Source organism: Microcaecilia unicolor, chromosome 2, assembly GCF_901765095.1.
Source record: "Microcaecilia unicolor chromosome 2, aMicUni1.1, whole genome shotgun sequence".
NCBI lineage: Eukaryota > Metazoa > Chordata > Amphibia > Gymnophiona > Siphonopidae > Microcaecilia > Microcaecilia unicolor.
In genome coordinates, this window is record NC_044032.1 from 187,945,182 (window position 1) to 187,968,089 (window position 22,908).

Genomic DNA, 22,908 nt, shown 5'->3' on the forward strand with positions numbered 1-22,908 from the left:
GATAACCACAAGTCCTTCCACCTAGATAACTCCACCCAAATTTGGTCCACTATTTTCCCATAGTTCAAACTATACACTCTACTCAAATCCCTAGATATATGAATCCCCAAGTATCGGATGCTATGCTTGGCCCATTTAAAAGCAAACTTTGCTCTCAAACTTCGCTCCTCACCATGAGTCAGAGATCCCCAGCAGCTCGCTTTTATCCATATTAACCCACAAGCCTGCATGTTTTTCAAATTCCCGAAGGATCTTTAATATCATAGGCAACGTCCTCCCTGGATCCACCACATAAAGCAATACATCGTCCGCAAACAAAGCAATACGGTGTTCCCCCCTCCCCCACATTTATACCCTGAAAATCTGGATGTTGATGCATCAATTCCGCTAGAGGCTCAATGTATATCTCAAAGAGCAGAGGTGACAAAGGGTACCCCTGCCTAGTTCCTCTACAAATGGGGAAGAAGGAGGTGTAACTACCATTAATATCAAGGCAGGCCCTCGGGTCCTTATATAAAGCTGCCAACCAAGTACTAAAATTCTCTCCTACTCCCATCCGTTTCAGGACTTCCCCCAGGTTACCCGGTCAAAGGCCTTTTCTGCATCTATGGCCAACAAGGCCGTATCAGGTACACTTCTTTGTGCTTCTCATATCAAGTGTAGGGTACGCCTAATATTGCCCCCTACCTGCCTCCCTGGCACAAACCCCGACTGGTCCCTATGAATTAGCTTTGGTAGAACCCTTCCCAACCTATTAGCCAAAATCTTGGCCATGATCGTTGCATCGACATTCAACAAAGAAATAGGCATATAAGAGCCACACACTGCTGGGTCCTTCCCCGGTTTAGGCAAGATAGTCACCCCTGCCTCTAACATAGATTTTGGGAACTCATTACCCTCCAAAACACTGTTACTCACCTGAACCAAAAGATCCCCTAGTTCACCCACAAAACATTTTGTAAAACCGTGCCGAAAACCCATCCAACCCAGGAGCCTTCCCATTCGGAAGCCTCTTAATCACTCCCTGTACTTCCCCTAGCCTAATGGGTTCCACAAGCTGTGCTCTTTCTGATTCACTCAATTGTTGCAATTGCACCTGATCTAAATAACTAGCTTTGTCTACCTCCGGTTCCTCCTCCGGGACCTTAAATAATTCTTGATAATACTTCAAAAAACAGCTTGCTATCTCAGAATCAGCATAGTGCTGTCCTCCCCTACCATCCCTCATCTTTTGAATAAGGGATTTAACTCTTCTAGCCCTTAAATACCTGGCTAACATTGCACTGGATTTATTAGCAAACTCAAAGTATTGCTGTTTAAGCTTAGTTCTCATAAAGTCTGCTTCCATTATCTGCAACTGATCTAATTCTCCCCGAACTTTTTTAAGTTCCTCCCATACCTGCAATGTAGGCTTTCGTTTGTGCAATTTTTCCAAATATGCCAAGCGTGAGCAAAGTTCGAGGGAACGCTGACCCCCCCCCCCCCAACTTGATCAGAGTTCCCCGCACCACCGCCTTCAATGCATCCCACAATACTGCTTCTGTGACCTCACCATTATCATAGTCAACGTAATCTCTTCCCTCACTTTCTCATCCCCCAAAAGTGAATCATTCAACTTCCACCTGCTCCTCCGCTCCCCTTGACCCAGCTCTTAAGCCTAATCCCACACTGGTGCATGATCTGAAATTTGAATGGCCTCTAATCTCAGCCTCCCCCACCATATGCCAGCTATTTCGATGCACCCACAACCCGTCTAAACGGGCATATGACTATGCTGCATGGGAGTAGAAGGTATAATTCTGCTGCACTCCACATAACAACCTCCAACAATCTACTACTTCCAGCTCTTTCATAAACTGTAGCAATGCTTTTCACCCGGGCCCATTCTGTTGCCCCCTCCAGTTGAATGGTCTAATTGCGCATCCGGAGCAACATTAAAGTCCCCTCCTACCACCACTTGCCTTCCAACAAATCCCTGGATCTCCTCTTTTAATGTTTGGAAAAATCCCCTCTGACCCACATTTGGGGCATAAATATTGATCAATGTAAGCTCCTTACCCTGCATCAACCCTCTAACAGCCACACAGCAACCACTAGAATCCCGGAACTCCTGTTGGATTGTAAACCCACAATTTTGTCTTATCAAAATGACCCCCCCCCCCCCCCCCCCCCCCCCCATCCTCTTGGGTCCTCCTCCCTGATGAACCATGACCGCCCGAAAGGGCTTATGACGCAACATATGCGCATCTCTTGATCTCAAATACGTTTCTTGTAATAACGGCACATCCCACTTCAATCTATTCAACTCCTTAAATATTCTACGCCACTTCCCTTGGTTATTGAGCCCATTTACATTCCAAGAGCCCACTAACAATGTCTCTCCCACACCCTCCCTTTTGCTGATCTCTGTGTCATTGGATCAGCCATCCCTCGAGGCACAAGCACTTCTAGATCTATCCCCTGACCCCCTTCCAGCCCCTCTCTCACACTTACCACCTCACTCATTTGTCTCTTCACTCCTATCAGGCTTCCTTCCTCTCCTCCTTCCCCCTTCACATTCATCCAACATGCTCCCACTACCCCCATTCTCTCCAGAGACCCATATCCCTCCTCCCCTCTCCCCATCAAGCCCCCTGCATGGGTCACACCCTGCATTTTCTCTTATCTGCATTCTGTCCTCAATGACTTAAAGAATCTTCCTCCAGTCCCCTTAAATCTTCTCTTCAAGAAGCATGCTTGTCGGACTTCTTTCCATGATCCACCACCAGTTGCCAAGCTGAATCCGCCCTAGGTTCTACTGCGGCAACTGGTTGCTTTGCCTGAGCTGGAACTCCACTACATCCCAAAGTGCGCAATGCTGACCATGCTTCGTCTGGAGTCTTAACTTTGCGTGATTTCCCGTCCACCGTCAGCCACACTGCAAATGGGAAGAGCCACCTGTAGCAGATCCCCTTTGATGTCATAAATTCCATAACTTCACGAAAAGATCTGAGTTTTTACAAAGTAGACCCTGCCAAGTCCTGATACACTCCAATCTTATAGTTTTTCCACTGGATCTCTTTTTGCTGCCGTGCTTTAATCAAGATCTTCTCTTTCGTGGGGAAAATCCCCAAAACATACAACAGTGTCCCTCGGGTTAGAATCTCGTTGTGGTCCAGCAACTCGATGCGCTCTCTTTGTATGTGAAGGTCCAAAGATTGATTACCATCCTCTGAAGACAATATATGTCCACACAGCTCACGTATCACTGCTTCACAATTACTAAATATATCCAGGTCTGGAATTCCTTTAAATCTCAAATTATTTTATTTATTTATTTATTGCATTTGTATCCCACATTTTCCCACCTCTTTGCAGGCTCAATGTGGCTTACAATACATCATGAATGGTGGACATATATTAGAAAATAGACATTTAGTGTTACAGAAGGATCTTGGGCAGCATGATGAAGAAAAACCATGATAATAGTATAACAAGCAAGTATTATATGACAATTCAGAATAAATGTGGAGTAGTTGTGTATATTCACATTGGTTGGTCTTTGTGGTATGCCTTGTTAAAGAGATGGGTCTTCAGTAGTTTGCGGAAGTTCATTAGTTCGTAAATCATTTTTAAGTTGCGGGGCAATGCATTCCATAGCTGTGTGCTCAAGTAGGTGAAGTTTGATGTGTGCATTAGTTTGTATTTTTAGATCTTTGCAGTTAGGGAAGTGAAGATTAAGGAATGTGCGGGATGATCTTTTGGCATTCCTGGGTGGTAAATCGATCAGGTCTGACATGTAGGCTGGTGCGTCTCCGTGAATGATTTTGTGAACTAGTGAGCATATTTTGAACGTGATGCATTCTTTAAGTGGGAGCCAGTGTAATTTCTCTCGTAGGGGTTTAGCACTTTCATATTTTGATTTACCGAATATGAGTCTAGCTGCAGTGTTCTGGGCTGTCTGAAGTTTCTTGATTATTTGATCTTTGCACCCGGCGAAGAGTGCGTTACAGTAGTCTAGATGGCGACTAAAATGATAGCGGGGATGGGACGACTTCCCTATGAAGAAAGACTAAGGAGGCTAGGGCTATACAGCTTGGAGAAGAGACGGCTGAGGGGAGACATGATAGAGGTATATAAAATAATGAGTGGAGTGGAACAGGTGGATGTGAAGCGTCTGTTCACGCTTTCCAAAAATACTAGGACTAGGGGGCATGCGATGAAACTACAGTGTAGTAAATTTAAAACAAATCGGAGAAACTTTTTCTTCACCCAACGTGTAATTAAACTCTGGAATTCGTTGCCGGAGAAAGTGGTGAAGGCGGTTAGCTTAGCAGAGTTTAAAAAGGGGTTGGACGGTTTCCTAAAGGACAAGTCCATAAACCGCTACTAAACGGACTTGGAAAAATCCAAAATTCCAGGAATAACATGTATAGAATGTTTGTACGTTTGGGAAGCTTGCCAGGTGCCCTTGGCCTGGATTGGCCGCTGTCGTGGACAGGATGCTGGGCTCGATGGACCCTTGGTCTTTTCCCAGTATGGCATTACTTATGTACTTATGTACCATTGATTGTACCAGGTTACGGAAAACAGTTCTTGGGGAAAAAAGGTCTTACTCTTTAATTTCCACATGGAGTGGAACATCTTCTTGGTTGTGTTTTTCACGTGTCTCTCGAGTGTTAGGTGTCGATCGATGGTAACTGCAAGAATTTTTAGGGTATCCGAAATTGGAAGGTTCAGATTTGGTGTGTTGATGGCAGTGAATTTGTTCTTGTTATGTTGAGAGGTGAGTATTAGGCATTGGGTTTTTTTCTGCATTGAGTTTCAGCCGAAATGCATCCGCCCATGAATGCATGATATGGAGACTTTGGTTGTTGTCATTGGAAATCTCCTTCAGATCTTGTTTAAATGGGATGTAGATCGTTACATCGTGTGCGTATATGTATAGGTTGAGATTTTGGTTTGATAATAGTTTGGCCAAGGGTATCATCATGAAGTTGAATAGAGTTGGTGAGAGGGGGGGATCCCTTAGGAACTCCGCATTCAAGTATCCATGTGGCTGAAGTGGTCGAGTTAGATACCACTTAGTATGATCGTGTGGTTAGGAATCCCTTGAACCAATTGAGAACATTACCTCCAATTCCGAAGTACTCAAGGATGTGTAGTAGTATTCCATGATCAACCATATTGAAAGCGCTTGACATGTCAAATTGTAGAAGTAGTGTAGTCTTTCCTGTTGCAGTCATTTGTTTGAATTTGGTCATGAGAGTGACTAGTACTGTTTCAGTACTGTGGTTAGACCAAAATCCTGATTGGGAGTCGTGGAGTATTGAGAATTTATATAAATAGTTTGTACGTTGTTTGGTCACCAACCCTTCCGTTAATTTGGTTATTAAGGGAATGGATGCCACTGGTCTGTAGTTGGTTAGTTCACTGGCACTTTTCTTTGTGTCTTTGAGTATGGGGGTGAGTAGAATGTTTCTTTTCTCCTTTGGGAAGAGTCCATTTTGTAACATATAGTTCAAGTGTTTCGTTATGCCTGTTATAAATTGTTGGGGTGCCGATGTCATGAGGTTGTTTGGACATATGTCTAGTTTGCAATGAGATTTGGCGACTCTTTTGAGCGTTTGGGAGATGATATCCTCTGATAGTGTCTCGAATTTGGTCCAGGTTCTGTCTGCTGGGTAAATGCCAGGGTCTGGGTCAAGACAGTTAAGGAGTTCAGCATAGTCAATGGTACTGATGGGTATCTTAAGTCGCAATTGTACGATTTTCTCGTTGAAGTATCTCGCGAGATTGTCTGCTCCTGGTACGTCTTTGCTATTGGTTGTGACTGGTGTAATATCTAGTAGTTTATTCACAAGTTGGAAGAGTTTGTGTGTCTTTATAGTTTGGTCCAATTACAGTTTTGTAATACAATCTTTTAGTTTGTCTTGTGGTGTATTTGTATATTCTTTGGAGTTGTTTCCAGTCGTTAAATGTGGGTTCGTCTTTCTTTTTATTCCATGCACGTTCTAACCTTCTAACTTGTATTTTAAGGTTTTTCAGCTCTTAATTTAACCATGGTATTGAGTTCTTTCTGTGCGAAGTTCTGGTTTGGGTTGGGGCAATATTGTCTAATATGGATCTGCATCTGTCCCATTCTGAGAGGAATTGTTTTGTTTCTCTTTTTATTGTCCATTCATTGTGGTAGATTTGTTGCCAGAATATTACCGGGTCTATTTTCCCTCTTGTGGTATAGGTTTTTCATTCTTGTTTATTCAATGAGTTTTTTTTGTTCTCCAATGGAGGGAGATGTTTGCTTTATAGTGGTCGGACCACGATGCAGGTGTCCATTTTGTGTTTGTTAGTATCAGGTTTGAGTTGGGATCAAATTTGTGTGTGATTAATATCTAGTGTGTGTCCTTTGCGCCGCAACCTGTTTTCCAGGTCCTCTATCTGTTCCTTAAGTTGCTGTACTTCGGTAGTTTCCATATCCACCTTCTTACGAAGGTTTCCCATGTCCGTCTTGAGCGTCACCAGCCCCTCCTCCACTTCATCAACCTGAGCCCCGAGGTCCCGAATTTCAGCCCGAATATCCTTCAGGGCATTCTGCACATCTTTTTGGACCCCCGCCTTCAAGTCCTGGAACCACCCCACCACATCCGATTTGGTATACCATCTCACTGGTCTCTGTCACACCATCCGCGGAGCACGCTTCCTCCGTCTCCGAGGGAATTGGCACCATCTTGCTCTCTTGAGGCTCAGTCCCCGCCATGCCCGCCTTCGTTTTCTCGCTCTGCACCATCGTGTATCTAAACCTCTCCAAGCTCTTTTTCGGTGCTGCAATATAAAAATAACAAAAAAATAGAATACTAAAAGCTTCTTGATGTGATACATTAGGAATACTGGTAGTAATATTAAAACACATTAAATTTTAACTACCAGATCCTCGACCATTCTTCTAACTTTTGGAAATCCCTTCTCATTGTACCTGTTCAAACTAATGGTCATAATCTTTGATGTGGAGGCACATACTTCAGCCAGCTCACAACTCAGCCCCTGCAAGATGTAATCAATATAGGCTATGGATGTTGAGCTGTCTAAATTGCTGTCAAGTTGAAGTCGACTCCTGTCAACCACCTAGATTTACTTTCTCAAGAACATCCTGATTTCTATTTGTATATGGAGGCTTTATAATGGAGCATTCATTGTTCTGATTGTTGTCAATCTATCTTATTACTGGTCTTCCATGCCCTCTTTTTCCTTCAACCTTTCCTAGCTTGATTGGCTTTTCCAGGGACTCTGGCCATTGCATAATAAGGCCAAAATATGATAGTTTCAGTTTAGTCATGTGAGCTTCTAGTGAGAGTTCAGATTTTATTTGGTCAAGGATCTATCTGTTCAATTTCTTGGCTTTCCACAGAGTTTGTAACAGTCATCTCCAGCACCACAATTCAAATGCCTTGATGCTTTTTCTGTCCTGATTTTTCAAAGTCCACCTTTTGCTTCCATACAATGTAGTGGAAAAACATTGTGTATATAATTCAAATCCCTTTTTTTTTTAATGAAAACATCAGTTGACTTGAAAATCTTCTCCAAACCCTTTAATTTGAGCTCTACCAAGTGCTTTCCTGTGGCATAGTGTTGACCACATTTGTCATCTTTAGATTGTTTTAGTCCCATTTCTTCACTTTGTGTCTTATCAATAAGGACCAAATCTGCTACTAGGGTGGTGTCATCAGCATATCGGAGGCTGTTGACATTCTTTCCTCCGGTTTTGAAACCTCTTTTCATGCAGCCTTGAAATCCTTTGCCAATTGTGAACCAGCTTGTTTCACCATGTTCTGTCTTGATTATATCTTCTTGTCCCTTGTGCAAATTTCAGATGTTCAGGGATACCCATTGTGCTAAGGTTTGATTTAGAGATTTGAATGTGCCCACTTCAGGAATCTGAATATGCAGCATCTCAGATATGTTTGCATTTATACAGTTCAGGAGAAAATGCATGTCTGTGTCCATTTCTCCAGTGTCTTTCTGGTGTAATATTTGTAGTGCTACATTTTCATAAACTCAGTGGCTGATTGCAAGGAGGGTAACTGTTGTGGGGGCAGGTACCTTAGTGGTCACTCCATCCCTTAAGGAAGCTTTGAAATGTGAGTGCAGGCATCTTTTTGCTAGAAGAAAAAAAGCATTGTTCTTAACCTAAATGTAGATTAGATCTTCCCTACAGAATCCCACATTTAATCCAAAGATGATGCATGTCAGAATTAATATAGCTTTGCATAAGAGAGATTCTTGGAATTATATGAACATTTTAGTCAATTCTCACACCAAATAAGCCCAGGGGCGTAGCCAGACACCCAATTTTGGGTGGGCCTAGGCCCAAGATGGGTGGGCAGAAGAACTCTGCCCTGTCCCACAAGTGATTTAGTCTTCCCTCTCTTGCCTGCATACCATATGGTCTCTCAAACATCCCCCTCCCCCGCATACCTTTTAAATAGCAGATTTTCACCGGCAATGAGCAGCAACTAATACACACTGCTCATGTTGGCCCCACAGCCGTCCCTCTAATGTGTTTCCACATAGACGGGAATACGTCAGAGGGAAGGCTGTGGGGTCAGTGTGAACAGTATGCTGCTTGCTGCAGGTGAAGATCTACTATTTACAAGGTATGCAGGAGGGACAGTTGTTGGGAGTTTTTGGCTGGTGGGGCTTGGGGATCCCTGCCAGCCACATCATAGGTGCTGCTACTGGGTGGGCCTGAACCCAAAGTGGGTGGACCTGGGCCCACCCTTGGCTACGCCACTGAATAAGCCTCATATAGATTTGCACTCTTGTCTGCCTGCTAAGTTCCCCGTTCTTGTCTTTAAAATTCGGCATCAAACCTTTTAATTGTTTTTAAGTGTTATACAATTTTGTACTTTTGAGAAAAATCTTTTGTGAACTATGCACCTTATAAATTAACTACATATTAGATGATTAGTGTATGATCTATTTTGTGTGTTTGCTAATGCTGCTGTGTGTTTATTTTAAAATATTTAGCAAGAGAAACAGCCAAAAAGGAGGCTTAATGCGTCAAGCTGGTCCAACAAAGATTTAGTATTGTCTTAAATTAGTAGAGACCTGCCATCAAAATATTATCAGTGATTTCCTGGATTCCTTTGTATTTTGGAAGAATTAGAAAAGTCCTGGAACAAATCAGATGGAGAACTGATGCTAAAATGACTTTGATTGTGAATTTCTTCTTAGGAGCCATTTAATGTCTGGTGTTTAAAATGTATAATGGGAGTTTTGCCTTGTCTTTTCTGTACAAAAAAAAGATAAAAACTATCCTTGACTTATACCTCAGAGCCTTACAGCTCAGGGCTTGATTTCATTTTCAAATTATGAGACTGATCAGTCTCTGTATTTATTCCCCCTCCCCCAAAAAAATCTGTTTAAAGAGCTTGGGGGAGGGTTGGAGATAAACCCATTTAATCATCTTTTGCACAGGGTAACAGACTGAAAAGAGCAGAATGAACTATTTTCTTGACGATTATCAACAGCTGTTTTCTGAATGGTTTCCAGATCCCTTCTGCTAAACAAATTAGAAAAATTTTCCCTCCAGTGGAGGATTCTTTCAAACCTGAAAAACACATAGGAAAAAGAGCTATCATCCACATAAAGACAGCTCTCACGCCCTCATGCCCATAGCCATAGAACTTCAGAAGAAAGAATGTAAGACTAGAAAACGTGAAATATGTTTTCCCCTCAACTGTCAAAAGTAAGGGAAAGAGCACATAAATCACTGACCTGGGTCTGCAGCTGTTCCCCATCCTACAACTGCTTAGGATTCCTATGTGCCTTAAAAACTTCTTTTGATAGTGCCCCTGATTGTACACAGCACTTGTATTTAAGTGTGATAAGTCCTTGCTACAAAGGGGTCAATACAATAAAGGGTGCTAAAACTTAAGCACCAAAAATTTGGGCACTCACCTAGTATTCTATAACAGCAAGTTTGTGCACCAAATCTGTAAAAGAATACTAGCTTAAGTAATGCCACTGACTTTAGGCTCAACCACTTATGCGATGGTGTAAATGGTCACACCTACAGGAATTCTAAAAAAGCACGAGCAAGAATATTGGCAGCGCCTATGCCACTCCCAGGTGAATGCGCTTCTTTAAAGTTACACACACACACTTTTGCGCCTAACTGCTGTTTCACTCCCATTAACTTCCATTATCTACCATCATCGTGCCTACAGTTAGGTGCATGACTTATGGCGCACTAGGGGGAGGTCTTTTACTAGAGTTTAGCTCGAGATATCTGCAGCAGGGCCCATAGGAATAACACAGGCCCTGCTGCAGATAACTCAAGCTAAGCTTTAGTAAAAGACCCCCCCCTAGGTGAATTTACCCCCAAAGAGCTCACAATCTAAGTGGATGCCTGAGGCAACAGGAGGTGCTGACCATGAGCCAAGTCATGGTATTAGCAGAGCAGAAGCAGGATTTGAATCCTGGTTTGTAACCTTTTCCTCTAACCACAAGTCGCTTCTTGAGACAGATTGAGCTATTTTGAACTTCTAGAATACTATACATCTCCCTGTACTCCAACAAATGGATAGTGCCATCCTCATAGAGTCTAAAACATGCCGGTATAATGGAGATAGATTAATTTGTGGAATATTTAAAGGGTCCCTAAACATAAATTAATGCTGTATGCATTTTTTTTATTTTTTTTTATATATGTATAAATTCAGAATGGAAGTGTAGGAAACAGTCCCAATCCTTCATCTCTTGAAAACAGCTTCAGGGCCGAGCGCCCCACCAGCTTGCCTTTGGTAAGTACTTTATGGTATTTGTATGTGCAGTAGGGCAGACAGGCATGACTGACATACATGTGGTTTCTCCCACCTGTGACCTTGTTAATCCTAAATTATAATCAAGTAAACCACTGGATATTTGCCTTGAAGTCCTGCTGACCAGATAATAGGTGTAACCACCACTTCTGCCTGATAGCATTCCATGAACAAAGAATGTGTTAATAACTTCTATTTAAAAGTGCAGCTCTACTGTAATCTGATGCATATTGCAACAGATTTCGTATTTAATGGAAATCCTTTTTGATGTCTTTGTTTAGAATTTGATTTATGACTATTGTAAGCTTCCTTGATATTCTGAGAAAGGTGACATACAATTGTGTGCAAACATTACAGGCACCATTGGTCAAATGAATTCAATGGATCCCTAGGGGTACAGAAGCTGACACAAAATGTGCATAGTACAAGGTTAAAGATCACAATAAAAGAGCAGCAGTCCCACAGACCAACAGATTGACCAATATGTACAAAAATATAATATAAAAATACAAACAAAAAGAATCAATTGCCCAACATGTTTTGGCACATGCTTGCATCAGTGGTAGATTACAAATATGTTCAAAGCAAATACATAAACACAATCTAAAAAGCACCACCAAGAGATTGATAAGGAGATGAAAATGGAGAAACAGGGGTGATATGATACAGATGTTCAAATATTTGAAAGGTATTAATCCACAAACAAACCTTTTCCGGAGATGGGAAGGTGGTAGAACCAGAGGGCATAAATTGAGGTTGGAAGGGGGCAGACTCGGGAATAATGTCAGTAAATATTTTTCACTGAGAAGGGTGGTAGTTACCTGGAATGCCCTTCCTCAGGAGATGATAGAGATGAAAATAGTAATGTCAATCAGGGTTTCAACCTCATTTTAGTACAGACTGTTCTTACAGCATCATTAAGTGAAATAAATTCTCATTTAGATAGACATCAGACACTCAATATATCAGCTGCTTTTGATTTAGTTCATGCTATGTAACTTGTTTCTCTGTTATCTGCATTAGGAATTTTGGATGGAAAACAGACAAAGCAGATACTTATATGAAAAAAAATAGTATTTAATGGAAATTGAAATTAGCCCGACACAGGCCGTGTTTCGCCCAACTGGGCTGCATCAGGGGCTAATGGATATCTGTGTGATCAAATAATTTCCACTTAAAAATCTATTTGTTGAACTCACAAATGCAAAGTGGAATGAAAGAACTACTTAACCGAAGGCACTTCAAAGAGAAGAGTCACTCCAAAGCCATAGACCTACTCAGTTAAGTAGTTCTTTCATTCCACTAAGCATCTACGCATGCCCAGTGCGCGCCAAAATAGAGTTACTGCCCGACTGCTGCGTGGCTCTTTCGGTAATTTCATTTTTGGCGTGCATCCGATATCAAACGTCTGAAAAATATTTTTTATTTTCAGACACACGTAACAGACGTGCTCCAAGTGGCATTTGGTGCTCGCAGATCATTACTACCCAGTTACCGCGTGAGTTTTTACCACTAGGTCAATGGCTGGCGCTAAGGTCTCAGACCCAAAATGGACGCATGGCAATTTCCATTTTGCCGCACGTCCATTTTATTTATTTATTTATTTATTTATTTATTTGTTGCATTTGTATCCCACATTTTCCCACCTCTTTGCAGACTCAATGTGGCTTATAAATACATCATGAGTAACAGAAATATATGAAAAATTATACATTTAGTGATAACTGAAGGATTTTGGGTAGCATGATAGTGATAAAACATGATTTTCGGCAAAAATTTTAAAAAGGCCTTTTTTACAGGAGCGCTAAAAAAAATGGATCGGCGTGTGCCCAAAACTCATGCCTACACTACCACAAGCCTTTCAGCGCGCCTTTGTAAAAAAGGACCCCTTAAACGCTAGCATGCTATTTTAGAAGAGGTCCCATTTTATGCAAGGAGACCTAGTTAATAATAACTGGGGGTTAACTGTAAAATAACTTTTGTCTTAACAGTAGTCCATGTTGATAACTTCAGTCCTCATAACTGCTGCTTCTACATTACTTCCAATTTAATGTCCTCATTTTATCATCGCTCCCCTTGTTAAATGCTACCGCAATAGTTTTACTTATTATTCTCCTTCTGGTCATTACGTAAAATCTGATGCTGTGATTCTTTATTGCTAAGTGACTCCACCATTGCTTCACCTCCTCCTTTTGTGGGCTCTAGAAGCAGTCATTTATTGCATTTTTTTTTTATTTAGAAATGTATATACTTTTACAAGTATTAAACTTGTTACAAGCAATGCAGATATGAGTGAAACACATAATTCAAGTATAAATCATAATTGCGAAAACATTATTAAATCACCATATCTTCCTTAGACCACAATAAGTGGGGAATGATTCAGGGAATCTAAATTAAAGACAATTTGCAAAGGAAAGGCATAGCCCTAACTGCCACCATTTCAATACATTATACTGGATTCATGACTTGACAAGCTTTTTCATATTTATAAATTCTCTCAATTGAGTTGGCACGAAAAACACATATTTTATGCCTAGATATTTTACAACACACTTGCAAGGGTAAGCAAGTAAAAATGTTGCCCCCAAAGACCTGGTTTCCTCTCTCATTTCCAGAAACTGTTTTCTTCTCTCCTAAGTGGTCTTGGTCACATCTGGAAATATCCACAGTTTCTGACCACAAAATTTTTACTGAATATTTTTGAAATATAGTTTTAATACAGCGTCAAAGTCTTGCTCAAATACAAAGGATATTAGGAGAGTAGCTCTACTGTTACCTTGGACAATGAGTCCTCCAATATCAATGAAATATCCTTCAATTCCTCAGCTTTCTCCAAATTTAAGTAGAGGAGTGTGGTAGCCGTGTTAGTCCACTCTTAAGGTTATCAATGGAAATCAAACAAAATAAAACATGGAAAAGAAAATAAGATGATACCTTTTTTTATTGGCCATAACTTAATACATTTCTTGATTAGCTTTCGAAGGTTGCCCTTCTTCGTCAGATCGGAAAGAAGGGCAACCTTCGAAAGCTAATCAAGAAATGTATTAAGTTATGGCCAATAAAAAAGGTATCATCTTATTTTCTTTTCCATGTTTTATTTTGTCCAAATTTAAGGAAATTCCTTCTTGATCCTTCTTTGTAGGTAAAAAGTAGATCTTATTAATCGGCGGAATATTTTGAGCAGGAAATTTTAAATTCTCCATTTTATTGCATTTATAACGCTTTTATTTCCTTTGCATGCCCTAAGAAGGCTCTAGCCCAGCTGTTATCAAAGTAATGATGAGAGTAAGCTTGTTGCCATGCTCAGACATCTTTCTCTTAACCAGGACGTTCCTGGCATCAAGATATTTAACACTGTGGGAAAACTGGCAAATGTCTGTTTAGATGTCTTTGCTAATCAACAACGATAGAGAACATTATTTTTTTTTTCCTATAAACTGTTAAAAAATCACATTCTGCCAACAAACTGAAATGGTTAAACCAATGGTGTAACAGTGATTATAGTAAAGTGGCTTTGCCTCTTTCCTTTAATGTAAGTGGGTTTACTTTCATGGTTAGTTATTGAAAATAAGAAGGAACATTTTAAAAACAAACAAACAAACATAAATGAAGAGCTGTGGAAGGGGGGGGGGGTGTTCCTTAAGGGTGAAGTGACTTAAAGAAAATGTCTCTTTCTGGAAATAACTCATGCTACTGAAAATGACTTTAGAGCATATTTGACAATGAGCAGGAGGGAAATTTGGTTTAATTTCTTAACCATTTTATATAGGAGACTATTAAGAGCTCTATTCACTAGTCTAAAAAAAATCATCAAAGCTGTTAGCAGGAAATATGTTAGATATTTTAAGAAATCTTTTTAAGTTGTTCATCCAGAGCTGGAATGCAGATGATAATACACTTAACAGTGTTTAACTTGCTCTAAATTTTCAGTTTTTCTTCCTATCTTCACTTCTCTCCTTTCATTTATAAGGATTTTCATATGAATTTCACGGATTTGGATGGCATGGTGCGGAATCGAAGGAAAGAAATGGGAGAATATAGCAGCACAGGGTCTCAGACTCCAGAGTCGGAGAATTCCCAAGGTCAGTGTAGAGGAATTGTTTTATATTTAGAAAAGTATCCGGAGCTTGGCTCGTGGAATTATTTCCAACCCTTCTTCATGTGTGTATGTATGTATCTGACAAGAAAAGGAGACGGGTTAGTTCCTAACAGCTGTGTATCAATGTTTCCAGCTGCTAGAACTGTTTGTTTCAATGGAAATGCTTTGGGTCATTTTTGGAGGACATTCTCTGAGACCCTCTTTTTTTTTTTTTTTTTTTTTTTTTTTTTAATCTGACCCATTTTTGAACTTTGGTTTGCCCCTCTTGCCCTGTATTTTCCTCCTTACAAAATTTGGACCTATTCTGTTAACTCTTCCAAGAGTTATTTTGCCCCAAGATTGGCGAATTATTGAGAGAAATTTTTATGTAACTGGTCCTCCAGTTACCTGAGGACTTAGTTACAGTCCAATCCAGGTTTTGACTGAATATATAAAAATATAGAGCCTGATAGTGAACCTGAATTGTGCGTTTACCAGCATATGGTGTGCATTTTCACCCCTTGATACATGAAATAAATGGGCCATTTAAATCACTAAGCAGCCTGTATAAGGAGGGGACAGCACTGAGGAGAGGGACAAATGTGAGCAGGCACATATCTGTTTAGGGAGAAATTCTACAACTGGGCATCTCCATTTAGGGTGCCCCAAGAATGAGTGTTAGGAGCCTATTGTGTAATGGAACCTGGTCACCCAGGTTACATTATAGAATATTAGCATAACCTAATATCACCACACCAGTCATGCCCATGCATATACCCCCTTGCATTTACATTCTTTGTAAATTAGGCATGCCATTGTAGAATATTACTTAAGCTCCCTGATGGCACATTCATGGGTAAGTGTACACTTAACAACACGTACTCAAGAGCAAGAGGCATAGCCAGTATGAAGCCACGGGGGCCTGGGCCCCTGTATATTTGCCCCTGGACCCCCCTGCCGATGACCCAATGACCCCTCCCGCCGCCACCTACCTTTGCTGGCGGGGGACCCCCGCCAGCCGAGCCGAGGTCCTCTTCTTCCCAATCCCGCACAAAGCTTCATTCTAGTCTGACGTCGGACATCAGACTCACAGAAACAGAACAAAGCCATCTTGCAAGGATTGGGATTGGGAAGAAGAGGACCTCGGCTCGGCTGGTGGGGGGTTGGGGTCCCCCGCCAGCAAAGGTAGGCGGCGGCGGGAGAGGGGTCAAAGTTGGTGGCAAGGGGGGTCAAAGTTGGTGGGGGGGTGTCGACATCATCGGGGGGGGGGGCTAAAATGTGCCCCCTCACCACAAGCTCTGGACCCCCCTCCCGCCGAAGTCTGGCTACACCCCTGCTCAAGAGGCTATATAGATCTGTATCAAACAGATCCCAGACAGAAGATCCTCAAAATACAGTTCTTTTACTCTACCTGACATGGTCCATGTTTCGCCCGACAAGGGCTGCCTCAGAGATATGTAACCCACTTGGAGATGTACCAGACCTACACTGCAAGATAACTGTAATAGTGCTCAGCAATACACTGGTTTAACATTAGCAACAATGCAACCAGCTCTTGTTGCAAGGGGCACGTCTTTAAAGTGGCTGCTGACATTTATTGTATCAGTTACATGTATAACTGTTTAGAATGATGACACATACCTGCATTTGCATGTACATAGTGTGTAAATACCAAAATTCCGCCTTAGCGCTATTCTGTAAATACAATGTGTATTTGATAGATGGGTGTACGCATAGATGGAGTCTGGTCAGGACTTGTACATGAGCACTGCTTGTGCCTAAATTATAGGTGCACATTTCATCTGGTATACAAGTATTCTAGTAAAGGGAAGTAGGCACCTACATTGTGTTTTTAGAATAAGCACACTGTTACTTCTTGATGAGGATATACCAAGTGTAAGCCTGTTTTTAAGCATCTTTTGCCCTGATTTCCTGTCTCTAGATGTTTTATACAGCCATTGTCAATAGAAAGGTGCTTACATGTCCTTTATAAAATATATGTAAATAGCAGAACTAATGTAATGGACAGAATAGTTGGTGCTCAGCTTATGAATCACCTTTCCTCTTTCTAACTCTTGCATAAATCCCAGTCAGCCTTGTTATAGTACCGAGACAGTCTTGACCACCTTAGTATCTGATTTTAGGAAAGCAATCAGTCTAGGCCTTAAGGGATCCTTTTACTAAGGTGCGCTGAAAAATGGCCGGCAGTAGTGTAGACGCGTGTTTTGAGTGCGCACAGAATTATTTTTTAGTGCACCTACAAAAAATGCCTTTTTTTTTTTGCCAAAAATGGATGTGCAGCAAAATGAAAATTGCTGTGCGTCCATTTTGGGGCTGAGACCTTACCGCAAGCCATTGACCTACTGGTAAGGTCTTACATGGTAACCAGGCAGTAATGGTCTATGTAGGTCAAATTCTACCAGACGTGCGCCAAAATTGAAATTACCGCAAGGCCACTCGGTAACCGTGCGGTAACTCCAATTTGGCGTGCGTTGGGCATATGTAGGCGCCTACACGGCTTAGTATAAGGGCCCCTTAGTTTTTAGTGATGCAATTCAATATGTCAGGTGCCTTTGACTTCGTTGATCATGAGTTGCTTTTAGGCCTGTTGGACCAATTCGGAACTTGTGGGAAGGTTCACCAATGGTTCCGTGGCTTCCTAAAATCTAGATCATATCAGGTGAAGTTGTCTGATTCTCTCTCATCATCCTGGTCTCCTGACTGCGAGGTGCCACAGGGCTTGCCACTAGCACCAATCCTGTTCAATATTATTGATGGCACCATTAGATGAAAGACTGGAGGCAGCAGGGTTCTGCTTTCATTTATGCAGATCATGTCACAATCTATATCCCTTTCAAGATTGGTCTTCCAGAAATTGTCCCTAAGATTAGGCTTGGTCTTGATTTGTTGTAATCCTGGGATTCTGAATTTAAATTTAAGTTAAATAGAGATAAGACTAAATTTCTTGTGGTAAGCAACCCCTTCAACCATACCACATATAATAATTTACCATCGACAACGCATCCTACCCCCTAGACACTGTGCTTAGGGTACTGGGTATATTAATTGACAAGTCACCTCATACTTGAGCATCAGATTTCCTCAGTAGTGAAAAAAATCATTCAGGTCTTTCTTGAAGCTGAGTAGAATCAGACCATGTTTCTCACCTGATACCTTTAGACTGCTAGTTCAATCCTCGGTTTCAACTCAATTTGATTACTGCAATTACATCTATGCTAGATGTAAGGAGGGTGTCCTAAAACGGATGCAAATGACCCAAAATACAGCTGCTAGGCTTGTCCTCAAGGTATCACGTTTTGATAGAGCCGTTTTGATAGAGCCACTCCATTATTATGCAAACAGCACTGGCCGCCCATTAAAGCTAGGATTGTTTTTAAATGTGTTTTTGTCTTTTAAATATTTGGCATGACACCGGATTACATGCAGCCCTTAATAACTATCTATACCTCTATGCAAATATAACCTTTTGTTCTAGGGACTACCTTAGACTTCATCTTCCAGATTGCAAGAGAGTGTGCTATAAATAGGTTCATTCCACAGACTTAACCAAGGTGCTAAGTGGTAGAACTTGCTGCCAATGGCAATCAAGGGTCAGTCTGATTACTTGGTATTTCACAAAAGACTGAAAACTTTCCTCTTTCAGAGGTTTCTCTCAATTGATGGAATGTGTTAGATTGTGTCTGGCTGTCAATGGTTTATTATTTAGTTCTTATTTGTGCTACTCTGCTCTTGCTTGATAATTTGTGTTTGGTGTTGTAAACCTTGCCTGTTGTTTTATTGATAATGTGGGGTGTAAATGTCAAAATAAATAAACATGTAACCACATACGCAGGAAAATGATTTTATAAATTGCCTCCATGGAGCCCCATTATAGGTAGAAATAGGAACTGAAAGGTCCAACTTGGAACATACTAGGTTCCAGTGATATTCTAGGAAAGGCCCCTTCATGTAAAACTCTGGCTGAAGCAAGCATTTTAAAAAAAAAAAAAAAAAGCCATGATAAAGGGGTAATGGATTTGATATACCGCCTTTCTGTGGTACAACCAAAACAGTTTATATATAAACCTGTGCGTGCCTCTGAGCTGGTGTAAATCCCAACAGAAAATGGTTTTTTTTGGGGGGGGGGGAGGGGGATGTTTCCTATACACACGTATTCCCTTTGTAAAATAGGGAATACATGTTCATATTTTTGTCCCACTTATACTTCACTCCCTTGTAATATCTGGTTAGTGTGGATATCCACATATAAGTAATGCCTTTCTGGAAACACTTTTTACATATGTATGCAATCTTTATGTGCAAACGCTGCTAACTTACACATGCAGATGCTATTGAACCAAGGGCTCTAATGTCCATGTACTATTCCATGAATACCATAGAAAGAAGATATATATCTTCTTTCTATGGTATTCATGAAATAGTACATATATATCTAAATAGGTACAGATATAGATTTTTTTTTTTTTAATCCCTTAGGACAGACCTAAAATAGCTATATCTTCATAAGTCTATTAATTTCTATATACCCAGTTGCAAAGTTAATCTAAATTTCTGTCAGTGTAGGAAGAGAACAGATGTGTGTGATAGCCCTTTTCAGCAGGGGTAAATATTCTACAGCCTCACCTTTATGTAAAATTTCCACCTACTTATACTAGAAGAGTAGGGTAGAAGGGTAGGTACTTCCAAGAGACGAGGGTGACCAGATGATCCAATAATGCAATATTTATTAGACACCAGAAAAGATTCGGCACAGCACCGTTTTTCGGCGCTAAAGCACCTGCCTCAGGAGTCTGGGGATATGGTGTCTGTTTGCTCTATGCAGCAGAATTCTTGTACACGGGGAATAACCAATGTTTCAGGAGCGCCGGTTACAGTCTCAGACAAGTCGAGTGGACAAACAAGCAACACAGCAGTAGGCAGTATATCAAGTTTTTGAAAAATGTCTTTTATTTACAGGAGATTTTTAGCTTACCAAGCCAGGGAAACTCTTGGCATTAGTGAGGGATATTTCTAAACTAAAAATGCATTTTAATAAAATATATAAAAGGCAAAAATGTAGTGTGTTCTTTTCTGTCAGAATTCCCTTTGGAGACACCAGATCTTCTTGAGGTTAGCAAGGCAGAGCCAGTGTCCTCGGCCCAAGCTGATATATTTGCACATTCCCATGACGGAAAGACGAGAAGGAGCTTCAGGAATGGTAAATCAATTATGCATACCACACTGTGTCAACTGAGTGTTTGTCCAGCTTATGACTAATGAGGTTGTCTCCTTTCTTCAGATCAGATCAGGCCCTTCACCTTCTTCCATCAAGTGAAGTCCCCTCCCTTCCTGTCAATGAACGCAATGCTCACTTTCTATGCAGTTATGTAAGTGCACAGCCAGTTTACAGTAATATTGCTACTGTTTTGTTATCCTTCAAGCTTAAAATCCATGCTAAAATTGCCTTGATGTATCCAAAAATTGAATTCATGCAATCATGCAAAACTGCACAACTTCTATTGCAGATTCTTACATGTACATTCACTAGGGAAGGGAGCAGCAGTGGCAAAAGGAATCCTTCAAGCTTTTATTTATGACAGCGGTGTCAAAGCACCACAGGGCTCCTTTTGCCTCCCTTCACCGTTTTTACCCATTCTTATTCTTCCATCCTGTCTAACCCAGCTATCCCGACAGCCGCCCTTTGCTGAGAGGGGTAGATTGTGGTTCCCTCTGGAATCTGACACATGTACCTTTAAGCTGGCCAATAAGTCACAAAAAGTTTCATATAGAGGCCAACTGAATTTGGCCCAAAATCCTTTTTCTGCCCGGTTCCAGTTTTGACTGAAAGGCTTCAACTGTGGTTTCAGTTTCAAATGAAACTGACTTGTGTGTTTTTATTTATTTATTGCATTTGTATCCCACATTTTCCCACCTTTTTGCGGGTTCAGTGTGGCTTACAATATGAGTTAAATGTTGGAAATACAATTTGTTACAGATTGGTTATGGATTACATTTTGCAGAGTTATGCGAAACAATTGAAGTGTCGTTAAGGAATGTAACAATGGAGCACAAACATTTTTGACATTTTTGTTTTTGGTGGAAGCCAAAATTTTGTGTTTTGTCCTTGTTGTCTTCTCCCCAACCTACCTGTAGATGGCCCCCCTTGGGCCTATCTTACCAACCCTGGCAGTCTAGAGAGATGTAGTCAAGGTGTGATCCTCGGTCATTCCTGCCCATGCCGGCTCTGTTCTCTTAATGGCTGCCATGATCTCTAATGGCATTCTCCCAAGACTGCCACAAGGGGTCATAGCAGCCATTTTGAGAGTAGAGCTGATATGGGTAAAAGTGTCTGAGATCTCTCTTGCCCTGACTGCACCACTAGACCACAAGGGATCATAAGGTAGTGTAGGGGGAGGGTCTACTCTTTGTATTCTTTTTTTTGTGTGTGTGTGTATAATGTGATTGGAAATAATTAGGGTTACCATATTTTGTCCTCTGAAAAAGAGGACACGTCACGCCCCCCTGCCCCGCCCCTGCCCCACCCACACCACGTCCCTTTCGGATCCTCGCCCGCCCTTTCTCGCTGTCACCCCGCCCCCTGCCACATATACCCCTTCCCCCGGGTCACATATTCCCGTCACCTCCCCTCCCCTTACTTACTATCTACTGCCCTGGTGGTCTAGTGATGTCTTCGGGGGCAAGAAAGAGCCCCCTCTTTCCTGCCCGGAGCGCTGCCTGCCCTTGTCCTGCATCCTTCTCAGTCTCGGCTCAGGATTCAAAATGGCTGCCGAGAGTTGAAGTCTCGCGAGGCCGCTTCAACTCTCGGCGGCCATTTTGAATCCCAAGCCGAGACTGAGAAGGATGCAGGGCAAGGGCAGGCAGCGCTCTGGGCAGGAAAGAGGGGGCTCTTTCCTGCCCCAAAGAGGTCACTAGACCACCAGGGCAGAAAGTAAATAAGAGGAGGGGAGACCCACGGTGCCGCCCGCCCGTTTGTCCAGAAATCCGGACAAGTGGGCAGGCAAAACCCGCCGGACGCCCCGGACACGTCCTCAAAAAGAGGACATGTTCGGGGAAATCTGGACATATGATAACCCTACAAATAATGCAATTATGATCTTGCATAATAGCTTATATGGTAGTGTGTTCCAAACATAGATGTTACTGTGGGAGTTCAAGGGGAGGGGCATATGCCCCCGAAAAAATTTTACTTGCAACCCCAGTGGTCCTGTCTGCTCCCTTCCCTCAAACTACCCTCCTCCCACAGTTCCTTCTTGCTTTAGGACTGTCAGCACTGTGGGGGAAAGAAAAAAAACAAACATTGCAAGCAAAAGGGCAACTGACACAGAGCTTCTTGCTGATGCTGTCAAGCCAGGTTCTGTCAGTTCCATGCCCTCTGAAGCACACTTCTGCTGCTGGGGTGGAGGGACCGGTAGGGCCTGGCTGAGAGCTGTAGCAGGCAGCTCTGCTCTGTGTGGCAGCCCTTTCCACAGTGCTAACAGTTCTGAGCAGGAAGGATGGTAAGCTCCTTAGGAATTAGCCTCTCTGTGGAGATATGACATCAGATATCACTCTAAATGTGGCTCAGAGTCAGCCATTGTAAAAGCACTGTGGCTTTTAGTTTGTTTTTATTAGCTGAGGACCCTGTGTGTGGAGCCTATTTTGTTGAGAGGTAAAATATGGACTTTCATTATTTAAAATTTATATATATATTCTATTTGGGTGATTCTAAAGAATTTCCAGGCTCTATTGGATATGATGAAGATGCAGCGTTATAATTGAGCTTGTAGCGTGGTTTCAAGCACAAGTACTGGTTAGCTTATAGTGTTAGTAGGGAAAAGATATTATAGTATAATATATTAGAAAATAATTTGAAAAATGTATTGCTTTCAGTGCATATAGACCTCCTGGCCAGTTAAATGGCACTTAACTGGCTATCCGGCAATATTCAGTGTCCCGTCTTCCTCTGATGATGAATTTCCTGTTTCCGCGAGGGCGGGACACAGAGGGAAGGGAAAGGCACTGAGGTGG

General features: G+C 41.7%; 1 protein-coding gene across 2 annotated transcripts in view; it reads left to right on the forward strand.

Annotated features, from left to right (window-relative positions):
• Positions 1–22,908, forward strand: part of GRAMD2B (GRAM domain containing 2B) — a 136,642-nt gene that overhangs the window by 99,145 nt on the left and 14,589 nt on the right. For both annotated transcript variants that reach the window (XM_030193563.1, XM_030193564.1), the window contains exons 7-10: positions 10,701–10,781; positions 14,773–14,884; positions 19,979–20,098; positions 20,180–20,267. In XM_030193563.1, the coding sequence (XP_030049423.1) occupies positions 10,701–10,781; positions 14,773–14,884; positions 19,979–20,098; positions 20,180–20,267 (401 nt within the window). The remainder of the gene's footprint in view (positions 1–10,700; positions 10,782–14,772; positions 14,885–19,978; positions 20,099–20,179; positions 20,268–22,908) is intronic.